We start from the raw sequence: 23762 nt of genomic DNA on the forward strand, positions 1-23762 counted from the left end.
CTGTCCCGGAGCTTCACCCAGCTCCCTTGCTTGGTGTTGGGAGAAACTGAGGCCCAGAGAAGGCTCAAGGCCTGCCCGCGAGCCCCCGCTGCAGTGGGCCAGACGCGGCTGTGCCAGGGGTCGGATAAAAGGAATGACTGGAGGGCGCACTGGCGGAGGGGCCGGTTGGGGGTAGGTCTGCGAGCCCGACCCCGGAGCCGGGTCCCAGCTCTCTCCAGGTGGGGTGGGGCTCGTCTACCCCGGGGGCGGGGCCTCTCGGCAGGGCCCCGCCCCCGCCCCGCCCTCCCTGCAGAGCCACAGCGGGGGAACCCAGTTTCCGAGGAACTTTTCGCGGGCGCCGGGCCGCCACCGGGGCCGGACGGGGACGCGGACGCGCGCAGCGGCGGCAGCGGGCCGGGGCCGGCGGACGCGGCGCTCCCTGCGAAAGTCCGTACGCGGCGGCGGCGGGCCCGGCGGGCGGCCCGGAGGAGGCGACTGCGCCATGGACGAGCCGCCCTTCAGCGACGCGGCCCTGGAGCAGGCGCTGGCCGAGCCGTGCGAGCTGGACGCGGCGCTGCTGACCGACATCGAAGGTACGTCAAGGGCCGGCTGGGCTCCGCGCGAGCGTGGCGCGCCGGCGGCGTGGGGCTTTGTCTCCCGGGCCTGGGGTCGGGCACCGGTCCCGGCTCTGTGCTGTGTGCGCGGGGCTTCCCCGCGCCTCTGGGCTGCGCGCCGTGGGCCCCGTTGTGCAGAGCGCGCCGACCCCCGCTTGCGCCTCCCCCCCGGCCTCTTGGGCCGCGCCTCGCCGGGTCTCTTGGAGGCTCCGGGCCGGGCACGTGCGCCTCTGGGCGTCCGGGGCCCCGCGCGGCGCGGCCAGGGAGTCCTCGGTCCAGGGGCGGCCGCCGCGAGCCCCGGAGACCTGGGCGGTTCCGAGGCCCCGCCCCCGCCCCGGCCCTGACGTCAGCGCGGGGTTACTCACGGTCATTCCCTCCGGCCGAGAGTTCAGCTCGGCGCGGAGCTCACGCGCATGCGCAGCGCTTCCCCTGGCCCCTCCTCCCGCTCCCTTTCGCCCCCGGCAGCGCTCCCAGTCCCGGATGGGCCTCGCTGGCGCAAACGTTTAGTGAGCATCTACTGAATACCAGGCCGTGTACTAGACATGGGGGTTCACAGATCGACCTGGGCTCCTCCTTTTCCTGGAAGCACGGAAATTCTCAAGAAAACCCGCAAACGGATATTTAGTTGCCCGGTGGTGGTGCAGGGGTGGGGGAGACCTCTTTTTTTTTTTTTTTTTTTTAAGATTTTATTTATTTATTCATGAGAGACACACAGAGAGAGAGAGAGACAGAGAGAGGCAGACACACACAGGCAGAGGGAGAAGCAGGCTCCATGGAGGGAGCCCGATGCGGAACTCGATCCCAGGACTCCAGGATCATGCCCTGGGCTGAAGGCAGGCATTAAACCCCTGAGCCACCCAGGGATCCCTGGGGGAGACCTCTTTGAGCAGACGTTTGAGCTGAGACTTGAAGGTCAGCGTCGGGACCCACTGGGAAGGATGTTTTCCCAGCCCGCCGGGGGCTCAGCACAGGCCAAGGCCCCGAGTTTGAGGAGTTAAGAGGAAGGCACAGGAGGGGAGGTTGGGACAGTTGGCAAAAAAGAGGATCCTCTGCGCCAGAGGGCAGAGCTGTGGTGGAGCTGTTGAGCAGAGCCAGTGTACTCACCCCTTCAAAAGTATCTTGTTTGCTAGACAGAGAAAGGGTTTGAGAACGGTGCGGCAGGTCCCAGTTGGGAGGCTGTTGCCCCATTGTGTAGAGAGGACAAACCACAGCCCCCAGCAAATGGCCCTCCATGGTTGCTCTGCAGTTTCGGCATCACTGGCCAAGTGTCACTTGGTCGATGGGGAACTTGAAGCCAAGAGCACAGGACACAGACCTCCAACTACCTGGACAGTAGTGTCCATGGAGCTTGTGGCCACCTGGGGTTAACAAACAGACACTTCTAACTCACTCACTCCTGCCCTCCCGAGGTGGTGCATATGAGCCCAGCTGGCTGCCAGCCTGGGGCCTTATCAGCTTGCCTTCCCCGAGGACCAGGCTAGGGGAGGGTCTGGGAGGAGAGACTTAAATTGTGGGGCTTTCCCAAAGCAGCCTTCCTCTTGGCCCTGCCCTGGAGTGATGAACCCCAAACCCCAGGCCCTGGAGAAATCCAAGCCTGACTCAACCAACACTTCCAAAAGCCCTGGACCCAGTGGGTACAGCCTGAAAGGCACATGACCAGGTGGTGAGTTCCTGGGCTTTGGGGTCGGGACTTGAATCTGGACACTACTCCCTTACTTTGCCATCCTGCCCAAGCTCTCTGAATCTCTGAGCCTGTTTCCCACTCGGGATATGAATGCTTCCCTTCCTAGGGGAGTTGGGGCAGTAGAATCAGGGCAGGTGTATCAGGGCCACAGGTCTGGCATAGACTTTTTTCATGGACTCATTTGCAGAAGCATTATGTCCTGAGGCCCAAGGACCAGGCCCCTGCATCTGTTTGGGGTTGGGGGCAATTAAGCACCGGCTCTAAATAATTTTTTTTTTTAATTCATTCATGAGAGACACAGAGTGAGAAGCAGAGACATAGGCAGAGGGAGAGGCAGAGGCAGGCTCCTTGCAGGGAGCCTGATGCGGAACTCCATTCCAGGACCCTGGGATCATGACCTGAACTGAAGGCAGACGCTCAACCACTGAGCCACCCAGGTGCCCCTAGGCACCAGCTCTAATCTGGGAGAGACGGCAGACAACTGCAGCCTCTTGCTGGGGTGGCCATGAAGTTTGCCTACCTCGGCAGGATGTTTCTTGGTTTTTATCCAAACTTTCTTTTTTCCTTCCAATTACACAACAAATCTCTTTGCATTGTAAAAAATTAGAAAGTTCAAGTGAGCAAAAAGAGAAAATAAAATCTTCCTTAAACCGGTCATGCAGAGATAAGCTCTGTTAATTATGTGGGGGATTGGATTGTTTCCTGGTGTGCGTGTGTGTGTGTGTGTGTGTGTGTGTGTATAATGACTATACACTCATGATCTACTTTTTAAAAACAACACCTTCGAGGTATCATTTACCTGCTATAAGATTGATCCAGTTTAAGTGTACAGTAAGTTTTTACATTGACTAAGTTGTGTGACCATCACCAGTTAGTTCTAGAGCATTTTCATCACCACAGTAAGATCCCTCTTGCCTGTCACAACCACTCTCTGGTCCACACCCAGTCCCAGGCAACCGCTAATCTATACTTTTATAATTTAGAATAGGGTCCATTGGCTCACAACAGATTGTAACCTGCTTTGTCCCATGTCAACAGCCAGACAACAGTCAAGTTCCCTGGTTTGCTCACAGATGGACATCCATGTTGTTTTGTTCTTATAAACTGCACTGCAGTAGACACCCCATGCCAGTCTTTGCTTGGGTGGATCCTCTATTAGTTTCATAGGTGGAAGCTCTGGGAGGGGAATTTGATGCTCAGAGGACAGGCCTAATTTTGAGACTTTTACCCTGCCTTTGGAGTGAGGCTGATTCAAGGTCTAGAGAGAAGTGAGTTGGGGGTGGGACGGGCAGAGCCCGAAGGTCTCCAGGTCCCCTAAGAGGAAAGACGGTTGTGAGGTGGGCCAGGCAGGCCTCAAACTACTGGAGGGGTAGATGGACTGGGTCCAGAGGCAGTAGGGAGTTTTGAGGGCATGGGGGCAGGGCAGTGCTATGCTTGGGTTATATGTTGGAAGCTCCCCCTGGCAGCTGAGGTAGAGGATCACAACAGAGGATCACAACTGTATCCTAGGCTTCTAGCTGACCAGTGAGCCCTCCTGACAACCTTAAGTGGGTAGACTTAAGATCTTCATCTTACAGATGAGTTCCTTGAGGCACACAGAGAGGTCAAGTGACTTGCCTGAGGTCACACAGCCAGAACATGGCAGGGCCAAGATTCATACTTAGGTGGTGGACTCCAGAGCCCATGCTCTTATCTGCTTAGCTCCTAAGAGTGGGGTAGGGGTAGAAAGCGATAGAACAGGGAACCCCCGGTATCTGGGTGGCCCATTCGGCTGAGTGTCTCTTGATTTTGGCCTAGGGTCGTGATCTCAGAGTTGTGAGATGCATTGGGCTCTGTGCTCGCATTGGGCTCTGTGCTCAGCAGAGTTGGCTTCTCTCCCTCTGCCCCTCCCCTCACTCGAGTGCGCATGTGTGTGTGTGTGTGTGTGTGTGTGTGTGTGCGCGCGCACACTCTCTTCAGCTCTCTCTCTACAGTGCCAGAGCACTTCAGCTCTCTCTCTCAAGTAAATTTTAAAATCTTAAAAACAAAAAACAAAAAACAACAAAAAAAAACAGAGAACCCAGGAGGCAGCTCCACGTGGGGCCTGGGAGTAGGTCACAGAGGTCAGAGGCCAAGCGGCCACTTCCCCCTCCCAGTCCAGAGTGGCCTTTGAGTCATGAGACTGAGACTGTCACCAGGGAGCAGGCTAAGGGCCTTGAGCCCCACCCAACCCTGCTGCCTGCCTTTGCCAAACCCTCTGTCATGTGAACGGGTATTGGGGTGGAGCTGCCAGCACAGCCCTTAGCTCTGTGGGTGAAGGCACTGACCTGGCTCCAGCCCCATGACCTCTGGTATGCCCTGTGCTTTGGGGTCCCTATGGCTGTGGGTGGAGGGGACCTGAGCACAGCCCTGTGCCATGTTTGGGATTATTGTTAAGCCCGAGGCAGGCATCCCCTCTTCGCTGATTAATATATCAGATGTCGCACCTGCTTTAAGTGCAGAAGAGGCGAACGGAGATGGGGTTCTGACTGGGCCCTCCCCACCTATGGGGTTGCGGGGGGATGCTGGCCTGGCTGAGGAGTCACCCTGGGGACTGTGGTTTATCTGAAGCGTTTGGTAGGACGGTCCATCTGTCCTCTGCCTGCATGCCCCCACCTTCACTGTTTGTGTAGCCAGGGTAGCCTTGCCGGGTCTCACTCCTCCCCACTGCAGCTCGGCCCAGGCAGTGCTTTCTGGGGCTCTCGCAGCCCTGTGGTCCCTCCCAGGCGCCTAGATAAACCACAGGAGGGCCTGCTCCCAGGGCCCATGCGCATCTGGCACTTTTCTGGGTCCAGGCCAGTCCTGGTGGAGAGAACCCACTGGGGGCCATTCAGCCAGCCCCCGCCTCTCCCCATGGTGTCTCACGCCCAGTCCTTTCCTCAGTGGGAAAAGCTTGGGCTCTTCTTAGAGAACACGGCTCAAGGGGCACCTGATGGCTCAGTCGGTTAAGATTCTGACTCTTGGTTTCAGCTCAGGCCATGATCTCAGGATTGTGAGATCGAGCCCTGACATGGGCTCCATGCTGGGTATGGAACCTGCTTAAGATTCTCTCTCCCTTTGCCCGTGCGCCGCCCCCCCCCCCCCCCCCCCCCCCGCATGCATGCACACTGCCACACACTCTCTAAAAAAAAAAGAAAAGAAAAAGGAAACACGGTTTGTGCTCACTGCTCAGCTCCCAGCTCTGGGCATAGAACTCCTCAGTTCCCAAATGACCATGGCTCCCCAGTGCCCCCAAGATAATGTTCCCGTGTCTCAGCATTGCATTCCAGACCTGCAGGGTTTGCCGGACCTGTCTCTTTGGGGGATGGAGAGAAGCATGCTGGGAGTGGGTTGAGATGTCTGGGAGTTACCTCCTGTCCGATGGTCACCTCTCTGGACACAAACATCCTGAGTGACCTGGTCAGCCCAGGTAGGGTCACCATTAGACACAGGCCTGGCATCTGGACTTTGCCCTGCCAACAGGTGCAGCTCAGGTGGGAATGGCAGTGCTGGCCAGAGGAAGTATCTCTGGCTTTGTCTCTTGCCAGCCACAGGCCCTGTGGATGTGACCTTTGAACCCCAGACCTGACTGGGATGGCCTAGAAAGGCCCATCCTGACCTGAAGCACTGCTCAAGCTCACCCTTTCCTCCTAAATGACCCTCCAGTTACCTCCCAGCAAGGTCGCCCCCTCCTAGGGCTCTGGGGTTCCCGTTGGAGCCCAGGGTCTTCAGATTCAACCCCTGTTGCGTGACCATGAACAAGTGGCTTAACCTCTCTGGCCTTCAGGTACTAGGAATAATAGTAGAATCATCTTCTTGGAGTTTTGGGCATCAGATGAGCTCATTTAGGTCAAGGGCTTAAGCAGCACATGGCCAATAGTAGCCCTCAACCAATTTAGATCACTTAACTAGTACCTGGCACCTAATATGTTCAGCTTAACAAATGTTAGCAGACTATCCAAGGAGCCTATGTTGGAAGTCTCTATGGGCTATGGTTTCAAGTCCTGAGTGGCCACCATTTGATTCTGGGTCTCTGCTTGGGAGAGAAGGTGGGGCTGGTCAGGGCTAGTTGGGCACCTCTCCCCTCTCCCCCTGCCTGACCCCTAGGGGAGCAAGCACCCTGTCCTTAGCTACCGTTAAAGATAAAGAGAGTAGAGCTGGAAGGACACTTCTTCTTCTTCTTTTTTTTAAAGATTTTATTTATTCATTCATGAGAGACATAGGCAGAGAGAGAAGCAGGCTCCATGCAGGGAGCCTGATGTGGGACTCAATCCTGGGACTCCAGGATCATACCCTGGGCTGAAGGCAGATGCTTAACCGCTGAGCCACCCAGGCATCCCTGGAAGGAGACTTCGAGATACCTTGTCATCTCCTCACCCAGCAGTACAAATGAGAAAGAGGTTTTTGTTGTTATTGTTGTTTTTTTATACTTTATTTATTTATTAGAGAGAGAGCACAAGCAGTGGGGAGAGGGAGAGGGAGAAGCAGACTCCCCACTGAGCAGGGAGCCCCACACTGGACTTGATCCCAAGGCCCTGGGAATATGACCTGAGCCCAAGGCAGATGCTCAACCACTGAGCCACCCAGGCATCCTGGATCAGAGATCTTGAAACACCTGACTCACCGTAGTTCCCTAGCTGCCCAACCTGTGGCTCAAGCCAGGTGGTAACTTAGGGGTATGAAGGAGTTAGAGACCTGTAGAAGCAGCAGGAAGGCTAGACCCAGCAAGGATTGCTTCCCAGGCAGAAGAATCTGCTGAAGAAGCTTTGTTTCTAGCTGGCAGAGGAGGGTGGGGGCAGAGCAGGTGTTTGTGAGCCTCTGGTCATGTGATAGTTTTGCACAAAACATCTCAAGGCAGCCTTGGAAATACAAATTAAAGCACCTTTGAGGTTCCAGTCACACAGTTCTCAGGGCTAAACAAAGCAACCAAAAGTAAATAAAAATTATAAAACCCAGTGCTGGTGATGCAATGAGGAAATGGGACACATTGCAGGGGAGGTTGTAAAGGGTGTCTCTCTTTGCCAGGGAGTAGCCCATACTAAGCCCACTTCAGGTTTAAAATGGGCTGCAGGGGAAAAACTCAAAAAGGGGAAATAGATATAATTTATATAAAGAAATGTGCAGCACTACTATTTAGACCGGGAACAGTTGCTCAGCAATAGGACACAACTCCCAGATTGCCACTGTTCAGTCCCATGGGTTGGTTTTCAGCTGCCCGAATGATAAGTATGTGACCCGAGCCCACACCTATGACAAGATGTCCGAATTGGTGCTGACCAGCATCTTGCTCAATGGTCGGCCATCTTACAGGTCATGTGCAGGGTCATTTGGTCTTGGTGAAGGGGAGCTAGTGTGTGGGGTGACACAGATGAGGGGAGACTCTGAGAAAGCAACATCAGAGCAAGTTTTGAAAGAGGAGCAGGAATTTGCTAGGTAGACAAAGGATAATGGGAAGGACATTTCTGGCAGAGGGAGCAGCCTGGGCGAATGCATAGTGGCACTGAATTGCATGATCACAGTGATCGTGAGTCACAGCGAGGGCCCGTGGCTGGAGACCAGCGGGGGGTGGGGATGTGTGTGGCTATGTGGACCCCTGACTCTGGTCCCCTCTGTGCTCTGCCTTGTGCTGAGTGCTGCTAGTGTCATGAGCTGGTCGAGCCCCAGCCCTGCCTTGAGGGGTTCTGCGCCCCAGCCCTGCCTTGAGGGGTTCCCAGCCAAGGCCTGGCCGCTAACGGTGGTCACGAAGGCCCGGGAAGGGGCAGTGTTAGAGGTGAGCCTCCACACACACACCTTGTTGCCTGAGATGCACACTGCCAGCAGGCTGGGGCAGAGCCAGGCTGGGGCTGGGGCTGTCTCCTGTCCTGGGCAGGCTGGAGCTGATGAGTGTGGGCTCGGGTCGGTTGACCCGGGTTTGAGTCCTAGATTCTCTATTTGGCAGTGGTGGGCCCTTGGACACGCGGCCTCTCTCTGAGCCTGTTTCCTTGTTCATCTAGAGGGCTCATGCCCAGGTACACCTGGGGCTCCAGCCATGGGCCCATCCCATTCCAGGAAGAGGCACTTGCCTCCCCCCAAGGAGGCCCTGAGTGCACAAAGGCAGTCTGTCTCTGTTGCATACATGACTAGCTGAGGACATGCAAACCTGCTGACCTGAGTCCTCAGGAGGATCGAGGAGGCATGGGTAGGAGCAGCAGGGATGAGTGGCAGGCAGGGCGTAGCCCTGGCTTCCCAGGATGCTGGGTGAACGCCCACCCCTGCCCTGAGCCCATCCCAAAGCGGGCAGAGGCAACGCTCCAGGGGTCCCATAAGCCTTGCCCATGCCCTCTCCTGCGCTGGTGCTGCTTTTATACTGTTCCCTGTTCTTCACACTTGTGCCACCCTTTGTGATTTGCATTGCGCTGGGCAGTTTGCACACCACTTTCCTGCCCATTTCCTGGAGTATTGGTGTCCTTGGCTCAGGAGACAGACAAACTCCTGTTGGAATCCCAGCTCCTTGGCTGCCTCCCTGACTTCTGTCTCCACCTTTGTTCCTTCTGCTCCAGCCACCCTGGGCTCCTTGCTGTCTCATCAGCCTCATGCCAAGCTTGCTCCCACCTCAGGGCCTTTGCACTTGCTGTCCCTTCTGCCTGAAGCCTTCCTTCCTCCTGGCCCCCTCCCTTGTTTCATTCAGGCGTCTACTCAGATGTTGCCTCTTCAGGGAGTCTGGCTGCTGATCTCATCAGTAGTGGCCCCTCACCCTCTCTTCATACTGCCTCAGTTTTTCTGTGGTGCCCATCAGCATCTGCACCCACATTCTTCCAGGTATTTGCTGACTGTTGGTCACCGGAATGTAAGCTTCATGAGGGAAGGTCTCCGTGAGTGTCCCTGTAGCCCCAGTGCCTGGCACAGGCCTAATACACAGTAGACACTTAAGAAAAGGCAGTAGTGGGGCACCTGGGTGGCCCAGTCAGTTGAGTGTCCATCTCTTGATTTCAGTGCAGGTCATGATCTCAGGGTCATGAGATGGAGCCCTGGGTCCAGCTCTGTGCTCAGCACAGAGTCTGCTTAGGACTCTCTCTCCCTCTCCCCCTCCCCATCAGCTTTCTCTCTGTGTCTTTCAAATAAATAAATCTTAAAAAAAGAAAAAAGAAGAAGAAAAAGAAAAGACAGTGGATATTGTCAGGAGAGACAAATCTAGGCATCACGGACCAGGCCATGAGAGGGAGGTGGTGAGCTCCCTATCCTGAGAGGCATGCAAACAGAGCCTGTTTGAGGTTCAAGGCCCATACAGGCTGGATGGGAGGGAGGGAGGCTCCTATGATGATCAGAGCTGGGATCCTGCCAGTTTGTGGTGCTGGGTCCTCCCAAGATTTGCATCCTGGCCTCACAGAATAAACAGGCCAGAGAATAAAAGCCTGTCCCATATCTGCCTTCCAAAGGTGGTTTGAAGGTAGAGCCAAGGAAGGAAGGGGGTCAGGTTTCCTGTTGGGCCCTGATAGAATCAGGGCAGGACTGGAAAGGAGAGCATAAAGGAGGAATCCAGACTTGGGGAGGAGGTGCGGAAGGTGAGCGATGGGAGGGGTGTGAGGTGGGCCCACTGAGGCTCAGAGTCTATGCCTCTTCTTCCCTGTTCTCTGGGGAGTGCACGCAGGAGCCACACTGAGTCTCTCTCTGCTGGAAGGCCAGGGCTCAGCTCACTGGAGAATCATCCATGAGATGGGAGCCGTGGAGCCTTGGGGGCCCTGTCTTGGCTTCCAGGGCTGGCGTGGGTACCTCTCCTGCCTCACTCCAGTCCCAGCCTGATTTTCTCTCCATAAAATAAGCTCCATTGTCTATGGAGTTCCGACTTGAACATTGCAAGTGTTGGGCCACTCACTACCTGCCTTAACATTTCTAGACCATTCCATTTGCTGTACAGGGACTAATTCCCCCCCCCCCTTTTCCCCCCTTTTAAAAATATTTTATTTATTTGTTTGTGAGAGACACACGCAGAGAGAGAGGCAGAGACACAGGCAGAGGGAGAAGCAGGCTCTTTGCGGGGAGCCCAATGCGGCACTCCATCCCAGGATCAGGACCTGAGCCAAAGGCAGACGCTCAACCACTGAGCCACCCAGGCATCCCAAGGGACTAATCTTTATTGAGATCTTGCTGAATGCTGGGTGCTTCATACACTTGCTCTTCTTGGGGGGCAGAGGAGGGAGAGAGTGAGAGTGAGAGCATGAGCTGGGGACAGGGGCAGGAGCAGAGGGCAGAGAGAGAGAGAATCTTAAGCAGGCTCCACATCCAGCATGAAGCCCAGTGCTGGGCTTGATCTGACGGCCCTAAGGTCATGACCAAAGCCAAAATCAAGAGTTGGATACTTAACCCACTGAGCCACCCAGGTGCCCTTATATATTTGTTCTTTTTTTTTTTTTTTTTTTAAGATTTTATTTATTGGGATCCCTGGGTGGCGCAGCGGTTTGGCGCCTGCCTTTGGCCCAGGGCGCGATCCTGGAGACCCGGGATCGAATCCCACATCGGGCTCCCGGTGCATGGAGCCTGCTTCTCCCTCCGCCTGTGTCTCTGCCTCTCTCTCTCTTTCTGTGACTATCATAAATAAAAAAAAAAAAAAAAAAAAAGATTTTATTTATTTATTCATGAGGGACACAGAGAGGGAGAGGCAGAGGGAGAAGCAGGCTCCATGCAGGGAGCCCGATGTGGGACTTGATCCTAGGTCTCCAGGATCATCCCCTGAGCTGAAGGCAGGCGCTTAACTGCTGAGCCACCCAGGCATCCCTACATTTGCTTTTATTATTTTATTTTTCTTTCATTTCTTAAAGTTAACATGCAGTGTTATGAGTTTTAGGGGTACAGTATAGTGTTTCAGCAACTCTATACATTACCCGGCACTCACCATGCTAAGGGTACTCTTGATCCCCATCACCTACCTCACCCATCCCCACCCACTTCCCCTCTGCTCACCACCAGTTTGTTCTCTAGAGTTAAAAGTCTGTTTTTTGGCTTGTCTCTTTTTCCTTTATTTTTTTTAAATTCCACATATGCATGAAATCATAAGGTATTTGTCTTTCTCTGACTTATTTCACTTAGCATTACACTTTGTAGCCCTATAGATCTATCCATGGTGTCGCAAATGTCAAGACTTCATTCTTTTTTATGGTTGAGTAATACTCCAGAGTGAGAGTGTGTGTGTGTGTGTGTGCGCGTGTGTGTGTGAGTGTGTGTGTATCTACACTGTATCTTCTTCATCCGTTCATTGTTGATGGACAACCTAGGCTGCTTGCATAATTTGGCTGTCATAATGCTGCAGTAGACACACTTGTCCTTCTAGAACCTCACCGGTGTCACCTCTGGAGACATGGGGTGGAGGCTCATAGAAAGGGAGTGATTTGCCTGAGATGACATGGCAAGTGAGGCACAGGCGGCAGGTCTGCCCCCTGGATGGATGGGGGAAGGGGGCTGTGGGGTTTGCTCTCACATTTCCAACCCCAGTCTTAGATCTGGCACCCAGCTTCTGCTGGCAGATTAAGTTCCAGAGGAGAGAGATGGGGGGCTGCTCAGGCCAAGTTCAGGGAAAGGCTGGCCCCTTATATGCCACCAGGTGCCTCATGGCACCCAGGCCCTCTTTCTCGCTGCATCTCAGAAGCCTTCCCTGACTTGGGCTACCCTCAGGGGGACATAGACCAACCATTCTCCCTCCTACCTCAGGATGAAATGGGGGCAAGGCATAAAGATGTGAGGAATGGAAAACAGGCAAGAAAATGTGGTGAAGGGAAGTAAAGGATGAGACAGGAAGGGGGTGGCCCAAGCTTATACCCTCAGGGCTGCCTCTGGCCCTGGTCCACTTTCAGGTCCTGCCACAGTATGGGCTGCACAAGTGGGGACCATGGTAAGAAAAAACAGAGCTGTGAGGGTCTGCTTTTGAAACTCGTGCCTGGAATTCAGGCCTTGGTGTCTAACCTGTTTTCGGTTACTCTGGTGAGGTCAGAGCCTTTTCAACAGCAGTGCTTTTTTTTTTTTTTTTAGGGGGGGGGGAGTTGAGGGAAAGTGTGAGCACCCACAAGCTGAGGCGAGAGGGAGGTGGAGGTGCTGGAGGAGAAGTTCTTTATCCTTGGCACCCCCTACAAAGGCATGGAAAGTTCTAGAAAGATTGGGAATTGGATGTGTGTGAGGGAGATGAGGCAGTTTCCTTGTTTAGGCTGGTGGAGAGGGAGAGAAATTGGGGCTGGAGTCCCTCTTGGCCCATGCTGCTCGGTTGGCATACCTGCCTGCCCAGGCTTCATCCTCCCTCCGAGGCCACAGGAGCCTGGGAGCCAGAGGCTGGAGCAGGACTTGCTAGTGGTCTGTTTGGCTACAAGAGCTCAAGGTGACAACCTGGGCAGCTGGCCATACTTTGTTCATCTGTATGTGTCGAACTTTGACCTTACTCAGAGGTACTGCCTAGGGGAGGCACTCCTAAGTACCTCCTCAAAAGACCCCCAGAGCCTGTCACCCTAGGGCTGCACCCCTGCTTTCCTTACCCTGCATCCCAGGGATTAGGCTGTCTCCTGACCTCCCAGGACCCTACAGGCAATAAGTGAGCCAGGTTTGGCCCTCAGGGACTGCTGGGAGCAGGCTGTGAGACCTCAGGGGCCAGAGCTGACTTTGCAGACCCCCTCCCCCCATCCCAGACCCAGGTCTCTTGGCAAAAGGATATCTGCACAGAGAGACAGGAATCAGGTGCAAGGATTGTGGGAATGTGTACTTTGGGAGGAGGGGATCCCTCACTCTGGGCCTCAGTTTCCTGGCAGTGACCTGTTCTTAGGCGTCCATGTGGTGGGGGGTGCCCCAGGAAGAGGAGGTCCCCACGCCCACCACCAGCAGCCCTTGGCGGTAATTCAGCGCTTCGTGGTCGAGCGCTGCACCCATGTTCTTTTTCACTTCTCCCATTCGAGGCCAGAGAGATGTGATGAGCTCATTGTCTAGAGAAGTAAACTGAGGCCTGGCGGTGGAGACCTGCTCAGAGCGCCAGCGGTCTGTAAAGAGTGTTGGGGCATCCTGCCGGGGCTTCCCGGCCCCGCGTCCACTCCGCAGCCCTCCTCTGAAGTGCTAACGGAGGTGGTTGGAGCTGGGGGCGTGGCGGGGGCTGTGACCGCCAGTAACCCCGGCGGCTGTCGGCGCCGAGCGGGTTAAGGGCCCTCGCCCGCGAGTAACCCCGGCCCCATTCAGCGCCGCGGGGTGAAACCCGAGCTCGAGCCGCCGTCGGGGGTGGGGCGGGGGCAGGGGCGGGGCCCTAGTAAGGCAGCGGCGCGGCCGCTGATTGGCCGCGCGCGCTCACCCCATGCCCGGCCCGCGGCCCCGAAGGGCGGGGCCTGCGGGGGCGGGGCCTGCGGGGGGCGGGGCGCTCCGCGGGCTTTATAGCGCGGCGGAGCCCTGACAGGTGAAGTCGGCGCCGCGCAGAGACCGGCAGGCCAGCCGCCGGGGCGCCCCGAAGGGGTGGCGGGCGCGGGCCACGGAGCCATGGATTGCACATTCGAAGGTATTTTTTTGGAGGACTCCCCACCCCTTTATCACAGAGCCTCCACCTCCGCGGCGGGGTCACCATCCCCGGTTTCCTCAGAGGGGGGCGTGTGTGCAGCGGCGGTGGACTCCCCGCGGAAAGAGCTGGATCCCGAGGGGGCGGGGGCGGCTGCCAGCTCCCGGCGCCCACTGGAGTTGGCGGGCCGCCCCCACCCTCAGTAGTTACCCCCACCCCGGCGTCTGGAGTGAGAGAGCGGCTTTCCAACGACTTCGCCCCGCCCTGAGGCAGCGGGGGCAGAAGCAGGGAGGAGGCCACTTGTCGCCTGTCCCCCGGAACCAAATCTGGGACCCCAGTCCTGGATTGAGTCAGCTTTGCTTTCAGGGCCTCAGTTTCCCCATCCTGTCAGAGGGGCTCATGAGGGTGGGGGCTAGGGATCAGGGCCCTGCCAATGAAAGTGCTATAAGCCTTTAGGCTGGGCTTGGACTGGAAGGGCCCACAAGGTGTTTGCCCTGGAGGGCCCAGGGGGACCGAGCCAGGCACCCCCATCACGGGCTCTGGGAGGCTGGAGGAATGTCCCCTCCTGCAGAAACTGCCCTGCGTGGCCACCTGTCAGTAGGCAGGAGGCAGGCAACTGTGAGGCCCGCTGCGGGCCAGCTTCCTGCTCTGCCAAGCCTCGCAGCAGCCCTGTCATGAAGGGCTTCATCTTGTTTTGTTGTACAGATAAGGAAACTGAGGCTCAGTGAGAGGAGGCAGTTGGCCCAGGCCAACTGGGGATCTTGTGGAGCACTTTAACCCAGTGGGTGGCTGTCCCTAGTGGGTTAGAGGGCCTCAGGCCAACAGCCAGGCAGCTAGTCGTCACCCGCCAGCTAGGGGAGAGGCTGAAGCAGTCGCTGGGCGTGTGTCCCAGTCTGTACGAGGAGGAAGGAGTCGGGACGGCCAGCATTCTGTTTTATAGGGGGGAAACTGAAGCCTTGAATGGCTTGGTCCCGAGGCTGCTTGGCCACAGACGTGGTCTGGGCTCATGCCCAGAACATGCAGGGACACACTGGTTGGCACACACGTGGCCGGCAGCTGGGTCAGCCCCAAGCCTCGGTCTGTTCCACGGAGGAATGGGTTGGTGTTGGCAGCTCTCAAGTCAGCCGTCTAGCGCCCAGACCCCAATTCTGCCTTAGCATAGGTGTGGGGCAAGGTAATGGGCCTCATGGGGTGCTGACCTCGTCGGGCTGTTGTACGGGCTGTTTGATACATGCGAAGCACCAGGCACTGCTCCAGATGTCACAGGTGCCCAAGAAAGGGCTGCGTGTCTGGGAACACAGGCTCATGTGGGTGGCTTTCTATTTCTGCAGCATTGCCCCACATATCCAGCTGTGTGGACAAGAGGCATGCAGTGTGTGATGCCGTGTACTGGGGCCAGCCCCCTGCCCCACTGTCACTCACTCAGCCTCTTCTTCTTTCTCCAGACATGCTTCAGCTCATCAACAACCAAGACAGCGACTTCCCAGGCCTGTTCGACCCACCCTATGCCGGGGGTGGGGCAGGGAGCACAGACCCTGCCAGTCCTGATGCCAGCTCCCCAGGCAGCTTGTCCCCATCTCCTGCCACAATGAGCTCTCCACTGGATGGATTCCTGGGGGGACCCAAGGCGACACCTCCACCCTCGTCCCCTCCCCAGCCTGCCCCCACCTCACTGAAGATGTACCCACCTGGGCCTGCTTTCTCCCCTGGGCCTGGCATCAAGGAGGAGCCACTGCCGCTGACTATCCTGCAGCCCCCAACCCCGCAGCCCTTGCCAGGGTCCCTCCTGCCCCAGAGCTTCCCGGCTCCAGCCCCACCACAGTTCAGCTCTGCCCCTGCATTGGGCTATCCCGGCCCCACTGGAGGCTTCTCCACAGGTAAGGGTGTGTGTGGGGGGACAACAGGAGTACAGAGAGGAGGGTCTACTGTGGCCTCCATAGAGGAATTTGCAGGTTTTAGAGATCGGGCCTTTGTTCTACTGCCTCAGACGCCCCCGTTACTAGCGGTGCTTGTGTTCTTGCTATTGTTGGGTGAAGCACTGCCTCCCACTCTGCCAGGGTGTCCACATCAGTGCTGCCCTTCCAGAGACAAGTGTGTGGCTGGAATGCTAGCACATTTGCATCAGAGCTCTAGGCAGGGGTTGTCCCCACAGGAAACTGAAGCGTGAGGGGTGATGACTCATCACAGGTCATAGGGTGATAGGGTCCTGAGGGGTGGGTTGAAAGGGGTTAGGGCAGCCTGTGTCCGCAGCCCCAGCCTTTATCTCTGCAGGGACCCCTCCAGGGAGCACCCCGCAGCCGCTGCCTGGCCTGCCACTGGCTTCCCTGCCAGGGGTCCCGCCCGTCTCCTTGCACACCCAGGTCCAGAATGCGGCCCCCCAGCCGCTGTTGACAGCCACAGCCAACCCCACAGCAGCCCCCGGAACAACCACTGTGACCTCGCAGATCCAGCAGGTCCCGGTGAGGAGGTCTGGCCAGGTGTCGGGGAGGTGGCAGCCCCTGGTGCAGACTCACAGCTCTTGGCTAAGACCTCTCCCACTCCCAGGTCCTGCTGCAGCCCCACTTCATCAAGGCTGACTCTTTGCTTCTGACAACCATGAAAACAGACATGGCAACCACTGTGAAGGCAGCGGGTATCAGCTCCCTGGCCCCTGGCACGGCTGTACAAACGGGGCCCTTGCAGGTGGGTAACACGGGGAGGGCAGGAAGTCAGGGCTCTGCGCATGAGCATGCCCAGCTGTTAACCTGTGCCTGGCCCTTCAGACCCTGGTGAGCGGAGGAACTATCCTGGCGACGGTACCGCTGGTAGTGGACACTGAGAAGCTGCCCATCAACCGGCTAGCAGCTGGTGGCAAGGCCCTGGGCTCGGCTCAGAACCGTGGTGAGAAGCGCACAGCCCACAACGCCATTGAGAAGCGCTACCGTTCCTCCATCAACGACAAAATCGTGGAGCTCAAGGACCTGGTGGTGGGCACTGAAGCAAAGGTGCGGGCCGAGGTGTTCAGAGACACTCTGGGCTGACCCCAGGGAAGGAGGGGACCGGAAGAACCAGGACTGAGCCTGGGCCATGGGCTTAAGCAACTCTTTGGGCCTGGCCAGTGCCATTGATTCGGCTGAACCTTATGGAGGGTGCCCTGTTTCCCCGGGGGCTAATCTGGATCCTGGGGATACAGCAGTGAACAGACAGACAAAAATCCTGCTGTCTGGAGACTGATGTTCTAGTGGGGGATGTGGCAGGGGGGCGGTGGTGTGTGATGATCAACAGGATAAATAAGTAAGCGTTAGAGCTGCCAGATGGGGATAAGTGCTGTGGAGGAAAACAAAGCAGGAAGAGGGGCGGTGAGAGCTGCACATCTGAAGCACCTCAGAAAGGTGATGTTACATAAGCAAAGACCTGGAGGAGGTGAGGGAGTTAGCCAGATGCTGTTGGATGCCTTTGATATATTAATTCTTATGCCTATCCAGGGAGATAGGTTCTACTAGGGGAAGAATATTCCATGTAGAGGGAACAGCAAGTGCAAGGGTCCTGAGGTAGCAGTATTGTGAGGCAGCCCCACCCCCCCTTGCCTCAGCGGTGCCCACTTGCCAGGCCTGACTGGCCCCCTGTTCTCTCTCCCTCCCACCCCCTGCAGCTGAATAAGTCTGCTGTATTGCGCAAGGCCATCGATTACATCCGCTTCCTACAACAGAGCAACCAGAAGCTCAAGCAGGAGAACCTAAGTCTCCGCACTGCTGCCCACAAAAGCAGTGAGTCCTGGCGTCACCCTGCCCCTGGCTCTGCACTGCCCCACCCCAACTCTCATGCCTGCCCCTTCAGCTCTGACCCTTTAAGGGCCCCGGGCCCTGGGCCCCAGTGTGGGCCCCAGCTTGGCCCTCAAGAGCTAGACTGACTCCCAGTTCCCCCTCTCCAGGGCCCTAAGCTGTTTCGGGGTGGGGTATCTAGCCTTCACCCCTGGCCCTGTTCCTTTTGGGCCTGCAGAGTCACTGAAGGACCTGGTATCAGTCTGTGGTGGAGGAGCAAATACAGACGTGCCCATGGAGAGCGGGAAGGCTGAGGTGGTGGACACACTTAGCCCGCCACCCTCGGACGCTGGCTCGCCGTCTCAGAGCAGCCCCTTGTCCCTGGGAGGCAAGAGCGGTGGCAGTGCCGGCAGTGGCAGTGACTCGGAGCCTGACAGCCCAGTCTTTGAGGATAGCCAGGTTGGGCCCTCCTGTGTCCCCCCGTCTGTCTTCCCCTCAATCTCTGAGCCCCAGGACGGGCGTAGGAAGCAGCTCCTAATGTATCCCACCTCCCATGTGACAGAAAAACCGGCCTGTAGCCATGTGGGGGGCTCCCACAGTGAGGCTGGGTAGGGTGCCCATCCCTCCCTCCTGTTGCATCCTCTCTGGGCACCTTGTGCCCTGCCCTGGCGAACCTGCCCACCCCTTCCAGGTGAAGCCGGAGCAGCTGCTGTCCCCCCACAGCCGGGGTATGCTGGACCGCTCCCGCCTGGCCCTGTGCACCCTTATCTTCCTCTGCCTCTCCTGCAACCCCCTGGCCTCCTTGCTGGGCAGCTGGGGTCCCCCCAGCCCCTCGGATGCTGGCAGCACCTACCATGGTCCTGGCCGCAATGTGCTAGGCACCGAGGGCAGAGGTAGGATAGGCCTAGTCCAGGTTATCCCTGGGGTGGGGGGAAGGGGTACTCGGGTATCTATCCAAAGCCTATGGAGCCGGGTCCCCAGCCCTTCCGTCTGCCCCTAGATGGCCCTGTCTGGACCCCGTGGCTGCTGCCCCCGCTGATCTGGCTAACCAATGGGCTGCTGGTGCTCACCTCCTTGGCGCTTCTCTTCATCTATGGAGAGCCGGTCACGCGGCCCCACTCTGGCCCTGCTGTGCACTTCTGGAGGCATCGCAAACAGGCTGACCTGGATCTGGCTCGGGTAAGGGGCTGTATCCAGGGATTGGGGGTTGGGGGATTGGGTGGGACCGGGACCTGGGGTGGCACTTGGGCAGGGTGGCACTCCTCTTCCCTGCCCCGTACTCCCTGCTCTTGTCTACCCTGCAGACTCCTGCTGACTGGGGGACACCAGGGTCATGGTGGGGAGCCCAATGTGGGAGGATCTTCAGAGCAGGAGGGGTATGGTGTGCTCAGATGCTCTGACCCTCCATTGCTCACCTGGAAAACCCCATCCCAGGGAGACTTTCCTCAAGCTGCACAGCAGCTGTGGCTGGCCCTGCGGGCCCTGGGCCGGCCGCTCCCCACCTCCCACCTGGACCTGGCCTGTAGCCTACTCTGGAACCTCATCCGCCACCTGCTGCAGCGTCTCTGGGTGGGCCGATGGCTGGCAGGCCGGGCAGGGGGCCTGCACAAGGACTGTGCCCTGCAGGCGGACGCCCGCACCAGCGCCCGGGACGCGGCACTCGTCTACCACAAGCTGCACCAGCTGCATACCATGGGTATGAAGGGTGGAGGGCTGGGCTGGAGGGGCTCCCGCTGCCCTGACACCATGCCCCTGCCTTATGGCCTGCCCATCTTTCAGGGAAGTACACAGGCGGGCACCTCACTGCCGCCAATCTGGCACTGAGTGCCCTCAACCTGGCAGAATGCGCAGGGGATGCCGTGTCCGTGGCCACGCTGGCTGAGATCTATGTGGCCGCTGCACTGAGGGTCAAGACCAGTCTCCCGAGGGCCTTGCATTTTCTGACAGTGAGTGGGTGGTGGGCTGGTGGGGGCAGGGCTGGGGACTTGTCTTTGTAGCTCTTTCCAGTGGCTCCCTGGGCAAGGGGCTGCCCAAGAGGAGGCAGTGGGTTCCAGATGGTCTCCAGGCCCAGCTGGGCTCTCAGCCCTCGGTCTGGTCTGGGTTTGGAGTCCCTGTCTGGGTCCCTTGTGACAGCCCAGCTCCCTTCCCTCACAGCGCTTCTTCCTGAGTAGTGCCCGCCAGGCCTGCCTGGCACAGAGCGGCTCGGTACCTCTTGCCATGCAGTGGCTATGCCACCCTGTGGGCCACCGTTTCTTCGTGGATGGGGACTGGGCCGTGTGCAGTGCCCCAAGGGAGAGCCTGTACAGCTTGGCCGGCAACCCAGGTGCTCTCCCATCCCCATGCCCATCCCCTGACCCCCTACCTCCTTTGTGCCCCTTTCCCCTTCCTCATCCTCATTCCTGTCCCGTCCCTTATCCCTGCGTCTCTGATGTCCCCCTCCCATCTGTTGTTACTGTGGAGGCTTCAGGAGCAGGAAGGCTGGGTCTGTCTCAGTTGGGGCTCTTCAGAAGCAAAGAGGGAGACAGGAATTTGGGGGCAGGTGGTTGATGGAGAGGTGATCCCAGGCAAGACCATTGTACAGTAAGGAGATCAGATGGAAAGAACAGAGCTGCTAAAGGCGTTTTATTAAGTAGATTATACTGTTCAGGGTTGGTTATCCTATCCAAGGGCAGGCCGGGAGGATTTATCTGTCCCACCCACGTGCCCAGGAAAGAGCCCTTGGTGTGGAGAGGTAAATGTGGAGAGGAGGGGTAGGGCCCTTCCTGCCAGCCCACTCACCCACTCCTTCCCACAGTGGACCCCTTGGCCCAGGTGACCCAGCTGTTCCGCGAACATCTCTTGGAGAGGGCACTGAATTGTGTGGCTCAGCCCAGTCCCAGCCCTGGATCAGCTGACGGGGACAGGTGAGTGTCCCTGTGCTCCCCTACCAGGCAAGCGCCCTCCATGGGAGAGTCTGAGAGTGGCTATGTACCGGGGCGGGAGCTGGGCTATTGTCCACACGCTGTGTGGCCTTAGGCGCATCTCACTTCCCCCCGGGGTCTGTTTTCCCACCAGCTTGCCAAGAAGAGACACAGAGCTGGGAGGTCAGGCTGTGCTCTGGTGGGGGGTGAGGAGGGCTGAGGCTTTCCCAGGACCCCGCCACCTGTCCTGACAGCCAGGCCTCTCTTCTGACACAGGGAGTTCTCTGACGCCCTTGGGTACCTACAGCTGCTGAACAGCTGTTCTGATGCTGCCGGGGCTCCTGCTTGCAGCTTCTCCATCAGCTCCAGCATGGCCACCACCACTGGTGAGCCGCCAGACCCCTGCTCCGGGGACCCCCGGCTCGGCCCCAGCTCTACACCAATTCAGCCTGGTGCAGCGTGGCTGAGTTCCTGGGAGCCTCCCCACCTACACCCCTTGCTCCCTGCAGGCACAGACCCCATGGCCAAGTGGTGGGCCTCACTGACCACCATGGTGATCCACTGGCTGCGGCGTGATGAGGAGGCGGCCGAGCGGCTATACCCGCTGGTGGAGCACCTGCCCCGTGCCCTGCAGGAGTCTGAGTGAGTACAGGCCAGATTCTCCTGGACTCTCCAGCCTTCTGTGCAGTCAGGGTCACCACCCTTTCTTCCCCATGAAGCCAGAACCAGGGCAGTGGGGAGTGTAGTGAGGGCCTGGGCCATGTCTGACCATCAGTCCTCTGCCCTGGCCCCAACAGGAGACCCCTGCCCCGGGCGGCTCTGCACTCCTTCAAGGCTGCCCGGGCCCTGCTGGGCCGCGGGAAGGCAGAGTCTGGCCCAGCCAGCCTGGCCATCTGTGAGAAGGCCAGTGGGTACCTGCAGGACAGCCTGGCGACCACACCAGCTGGGAGCTCCATTGACAAGGTGAGGGGTGGTGCCGGGGGCCTGGCAGGTCTGGGGTGGGGGTCCCCGCCTTGCCATCCCCTGGATGTTCTCCCTTGGGCTGCAGAAGATGCTGGGGTCAGCCTGACAGTAGGGGTTGGGGCCCTGGCCAGCCTTGTCTCTCTGGCTAAGGCTTGGGTCCCAGTGGAAGAGCGGCTGTCCCCCTCGGTCCCAGTCTCCCCCCACAGGAGGACGGGTGGGGTGAGGGGTCTGACAGAGGCCTCTTCTGAGGCCGCTTCTGAGCAGGCGGCAGGCGTGGGGGCCTGGAGAGGCGGGCGGCCCCGCGGTGCATTGCTGTTGCATTGCACGTGAGTGACGCGGGTGCAGTGCCTCGGCAGTGCAGCCCGGAGCCGGCCCCTGGCACCGCGGGCCCCCACCCGTCCCCTCCCACAGCCGGAGCCCACCCCCGTGACCCCTGCCCTGCCCCCCACCCCAGGCCATGCAGCTGCTCCTGTGTGACTTGCTCCTGGTGGCACGAACTAGCCTGTGGCGGCGGCAGCAGCCGCCCGCACCCACCCAGGCCTCGCAGGGCCCTGGCACCGGGGCCCAGGCTTCTGCCCTCGAACTGCGTGGCTTCCAGCGGGACCTGAGCGGCCTGAGGCGTCTGGCACAGAGCTTCCGGCCCGCCATGCGGAGGGTGAGTGCCCATGGGGCCCCTCGGCTCCCAGTGGGGATGTGAGGCAGCAGGGGAGGGAGGGGAGGCCCGGCGCGAACCCCAACTCTCCTGGCCCCCTCCTGCCCAGGTGTTTCTGCACGAGGCCACGGCCCGGCTGATGGCAGGGGCCAGCCCCACGCGGACGCACCAGCTCCTGGACCGCAGCCTGCGGAGGAGGGCAGGCCCCTGCGGCAAAGGTGCACGGGGCCAGGGTGGCGCTGCTCTGGGGCTGGGGATGGGGAAAGCCCGAACAAAGTGTGATGGATGCCCAGCGCTACTGTGTCTGCGGCAGAGACCCAGGGACTTGGTGGTGGTTGCCTGATGGCGATATCCTACCCCAGAAAGTCCACGGGGTCCACCGTCACCCGTGGGATGGGCGACTATGCGGGAGTCCCGTGGACGCGACAGGCCCCGCCTGTGCCCCGGAGGTGGGCGGAGCCAGGCCCCCTGGCCCCGCCCCTGACATCCTGCGGTGTGCGCAGGCGCAGTGGCCGAGCTGGAGCCACGGCCCACGCGGCGGGAGCACGCCGAGGCCCTGCTGCTGGCCTCCTGCTACTTGCCTCCCGGCTTTCTGTCGGCGCCCGGGCAGCGCGTGGGTATGCTGGCCGAGGCGGCGCGCACCCTCGAGAAGCTCGGCGATCGCCGCCTGCTGCACGACTGCCAGCAAATGCTCATGCGCCTGGGCGGCGGGACCACCGTCACCTCCAGCTAGATCCCCGTCCGCGGCCCCGCCGGGCCGGAGCCTCGACGGCCAGAGGCAGCGCTGGAGACCCCGTGTCCACGGTGCAGCTACGTACCGCACTGTCTCGGGGGGGGGGGGGGGGGGTTGGGAATGGGAGGCACATAGGGGCTTTTGCTGCCTCTTGACCTGGTTGGCCGGAGGGGGCGCGACCCCACCCCCCCACTGCACCCCAACCCGACTTGCGGCGGCCAGCCTGGTGCTGACCTCTGGTGGCCGATCGGGGGATTGCAGGGGCTCCTTGCCCTGCAGGCACCAAGTGGCTTTTCCCTCTCCCACGTCAGGGAGGGGTACATTTCACTGAGCTGAGGGGGGCCTACTCCAAGGCGCCTCTCTCCCTTCTGGAGAGACTTGTACATAGTGTAGATCAGGGTGCACCAGCCTCCTGATCTCTGAGGCTCAAGTGTTACGTTGCCTTTTGCAAACTTTATTTTCATAGGTTGAGAAGTTTTGTACAGAGAATAAAAAATGAAATTATTTATAATCTGGGTTTTGTTTCTTGGGGGAGGAGGGTGTGTGATAGACTAGGGGACCAGAGGGTCCTTTGGGCCTCCCCCTCTTGGCTCCCCCAGCACCAAGACAGAGGTTTCCACTGCCATCAGTCCTAACGGCCAGAAACTTCCCCTTCCATGTGGGAGTCCTGTCCGTTTAGGACCTCCAGGTGACCGGGATTCCACCCATTTCTGGGCCACAGGGTTGGGCTGTATCAACCCTTAATCCTTAAGGGCTATTGTGGTCTCAGCTGCCCCTTCCCACCTCCCTGCTTGTACTCCCATCAGTGCCCAGGCTGGCAGGCGGGGATGACATGGTGGCCTTAGGGATCTATTGTGATAGGAGCTACAGTCTGGTATCCCCGTGTCTGGGTCATTCCCCTCGCCTCCTCCACCCCACTCCTCCTGGGTTCTTGGGGAAGTCTTCCCCGCCCCCATCACTACCTGAGACCCTGAGGCCACAGGGAGTGTGGCAGATCGGTGTCCACACAGCA

The 23762-nt window shown here is 58.7% G+C and overlaps 1 protein-coding gene across 5 annotated transcripts; it reads left to right on the forward strand.

Moving 5' to 3' along the window:
• The first annotated feature begins 289 nt into the window (after positions 1-289).
• On the forward strand, positions 290-23261 carry SREBF1 (sterol regulatory element binding transcription factor 1). Of its 5 annotated transcripts, XM_026005636.2 has the most exons (20): positions 342-572; positions 13667-13765; positions 15208-15639; positions 16034-16221; positions 16307-16444; positions 16525-16746; positions 17394-17508; positions 17741-17961; positions 18194-18395; positions 18503-18681; positions 18937-19198; positions 19282-19448; positions 19657-19825; positions 20297-20405; positions 20679-20788; positions 20912-21044; positions 21200-21365; positions 21820-22020; positions 22127-22235; positions 22521-23261. In XM_026005636.2, the coding sequence occupies exons 1-20, from the start codon at positions 482-484 to the stop codon at positions 22748-22750; spliced, it is 3543 nt and encodes a 1180-aa protein (XP_025861421.1). In that variant the 5' UTR covers positions 342-481; the 3' UTR covers positions 22751-23261. The 5 variants fall into 5 exon arrangements, with proteins under 5 accessions (XP_072586648.1, XP_025861421.1, XP_072586649.1 ...); XM_026005632.2 differs by lacking the exon at positions 13667-13765 and having other exon boundaries at positions 343-572; XM_026005635.2 differs by lacking the exon at positions 342-572 and having other exon boundaries at positions 13609-13765.
• The last annotated feature ends 501 nt before the right edge of the window (positions 23262-23762 follow it).

This window comes from Vulpes vulpes, chromosome 12 (assembly GCF_048418805.1).
Source record: "Vulpes vulpes isolate BD-2025 chromosome 12, VulVul3, whole genome shotgun sequence".
Classification (NCBI taxonomy): domain Eukaryota; kingdom Metazoa; phylum Chordata; class Mammalia; order Carnivora; family Canidae; genus Vulpes; species Vulpes vulpes.

Excerpts from the sequence above, each read along its gene's own strand:
- SREBF1 (XM_072730548.1), top strand. The coding sequence starts at position 482 with ATGGACGAGCCGCCCTTCAGCGACGCGGCCCTGGAGCAGGCGCTGGCC. Across the intron at positions 16,445-16,524 it reads TACAAACGGGGCCCTTGCAG|ACCCTGGTGAGCGGAGGAAC; the intron begins GTGGGTAACACG and ends CTGGCCCTTCAG. Across the intron at positions 20,789-20,911 it reads CAGCATGGCCACCACCACTG|GCACAGACCCCATGGCCAAG; the intron begins GTGAGCCGCCAG and ends TGCTCCCTGCAG.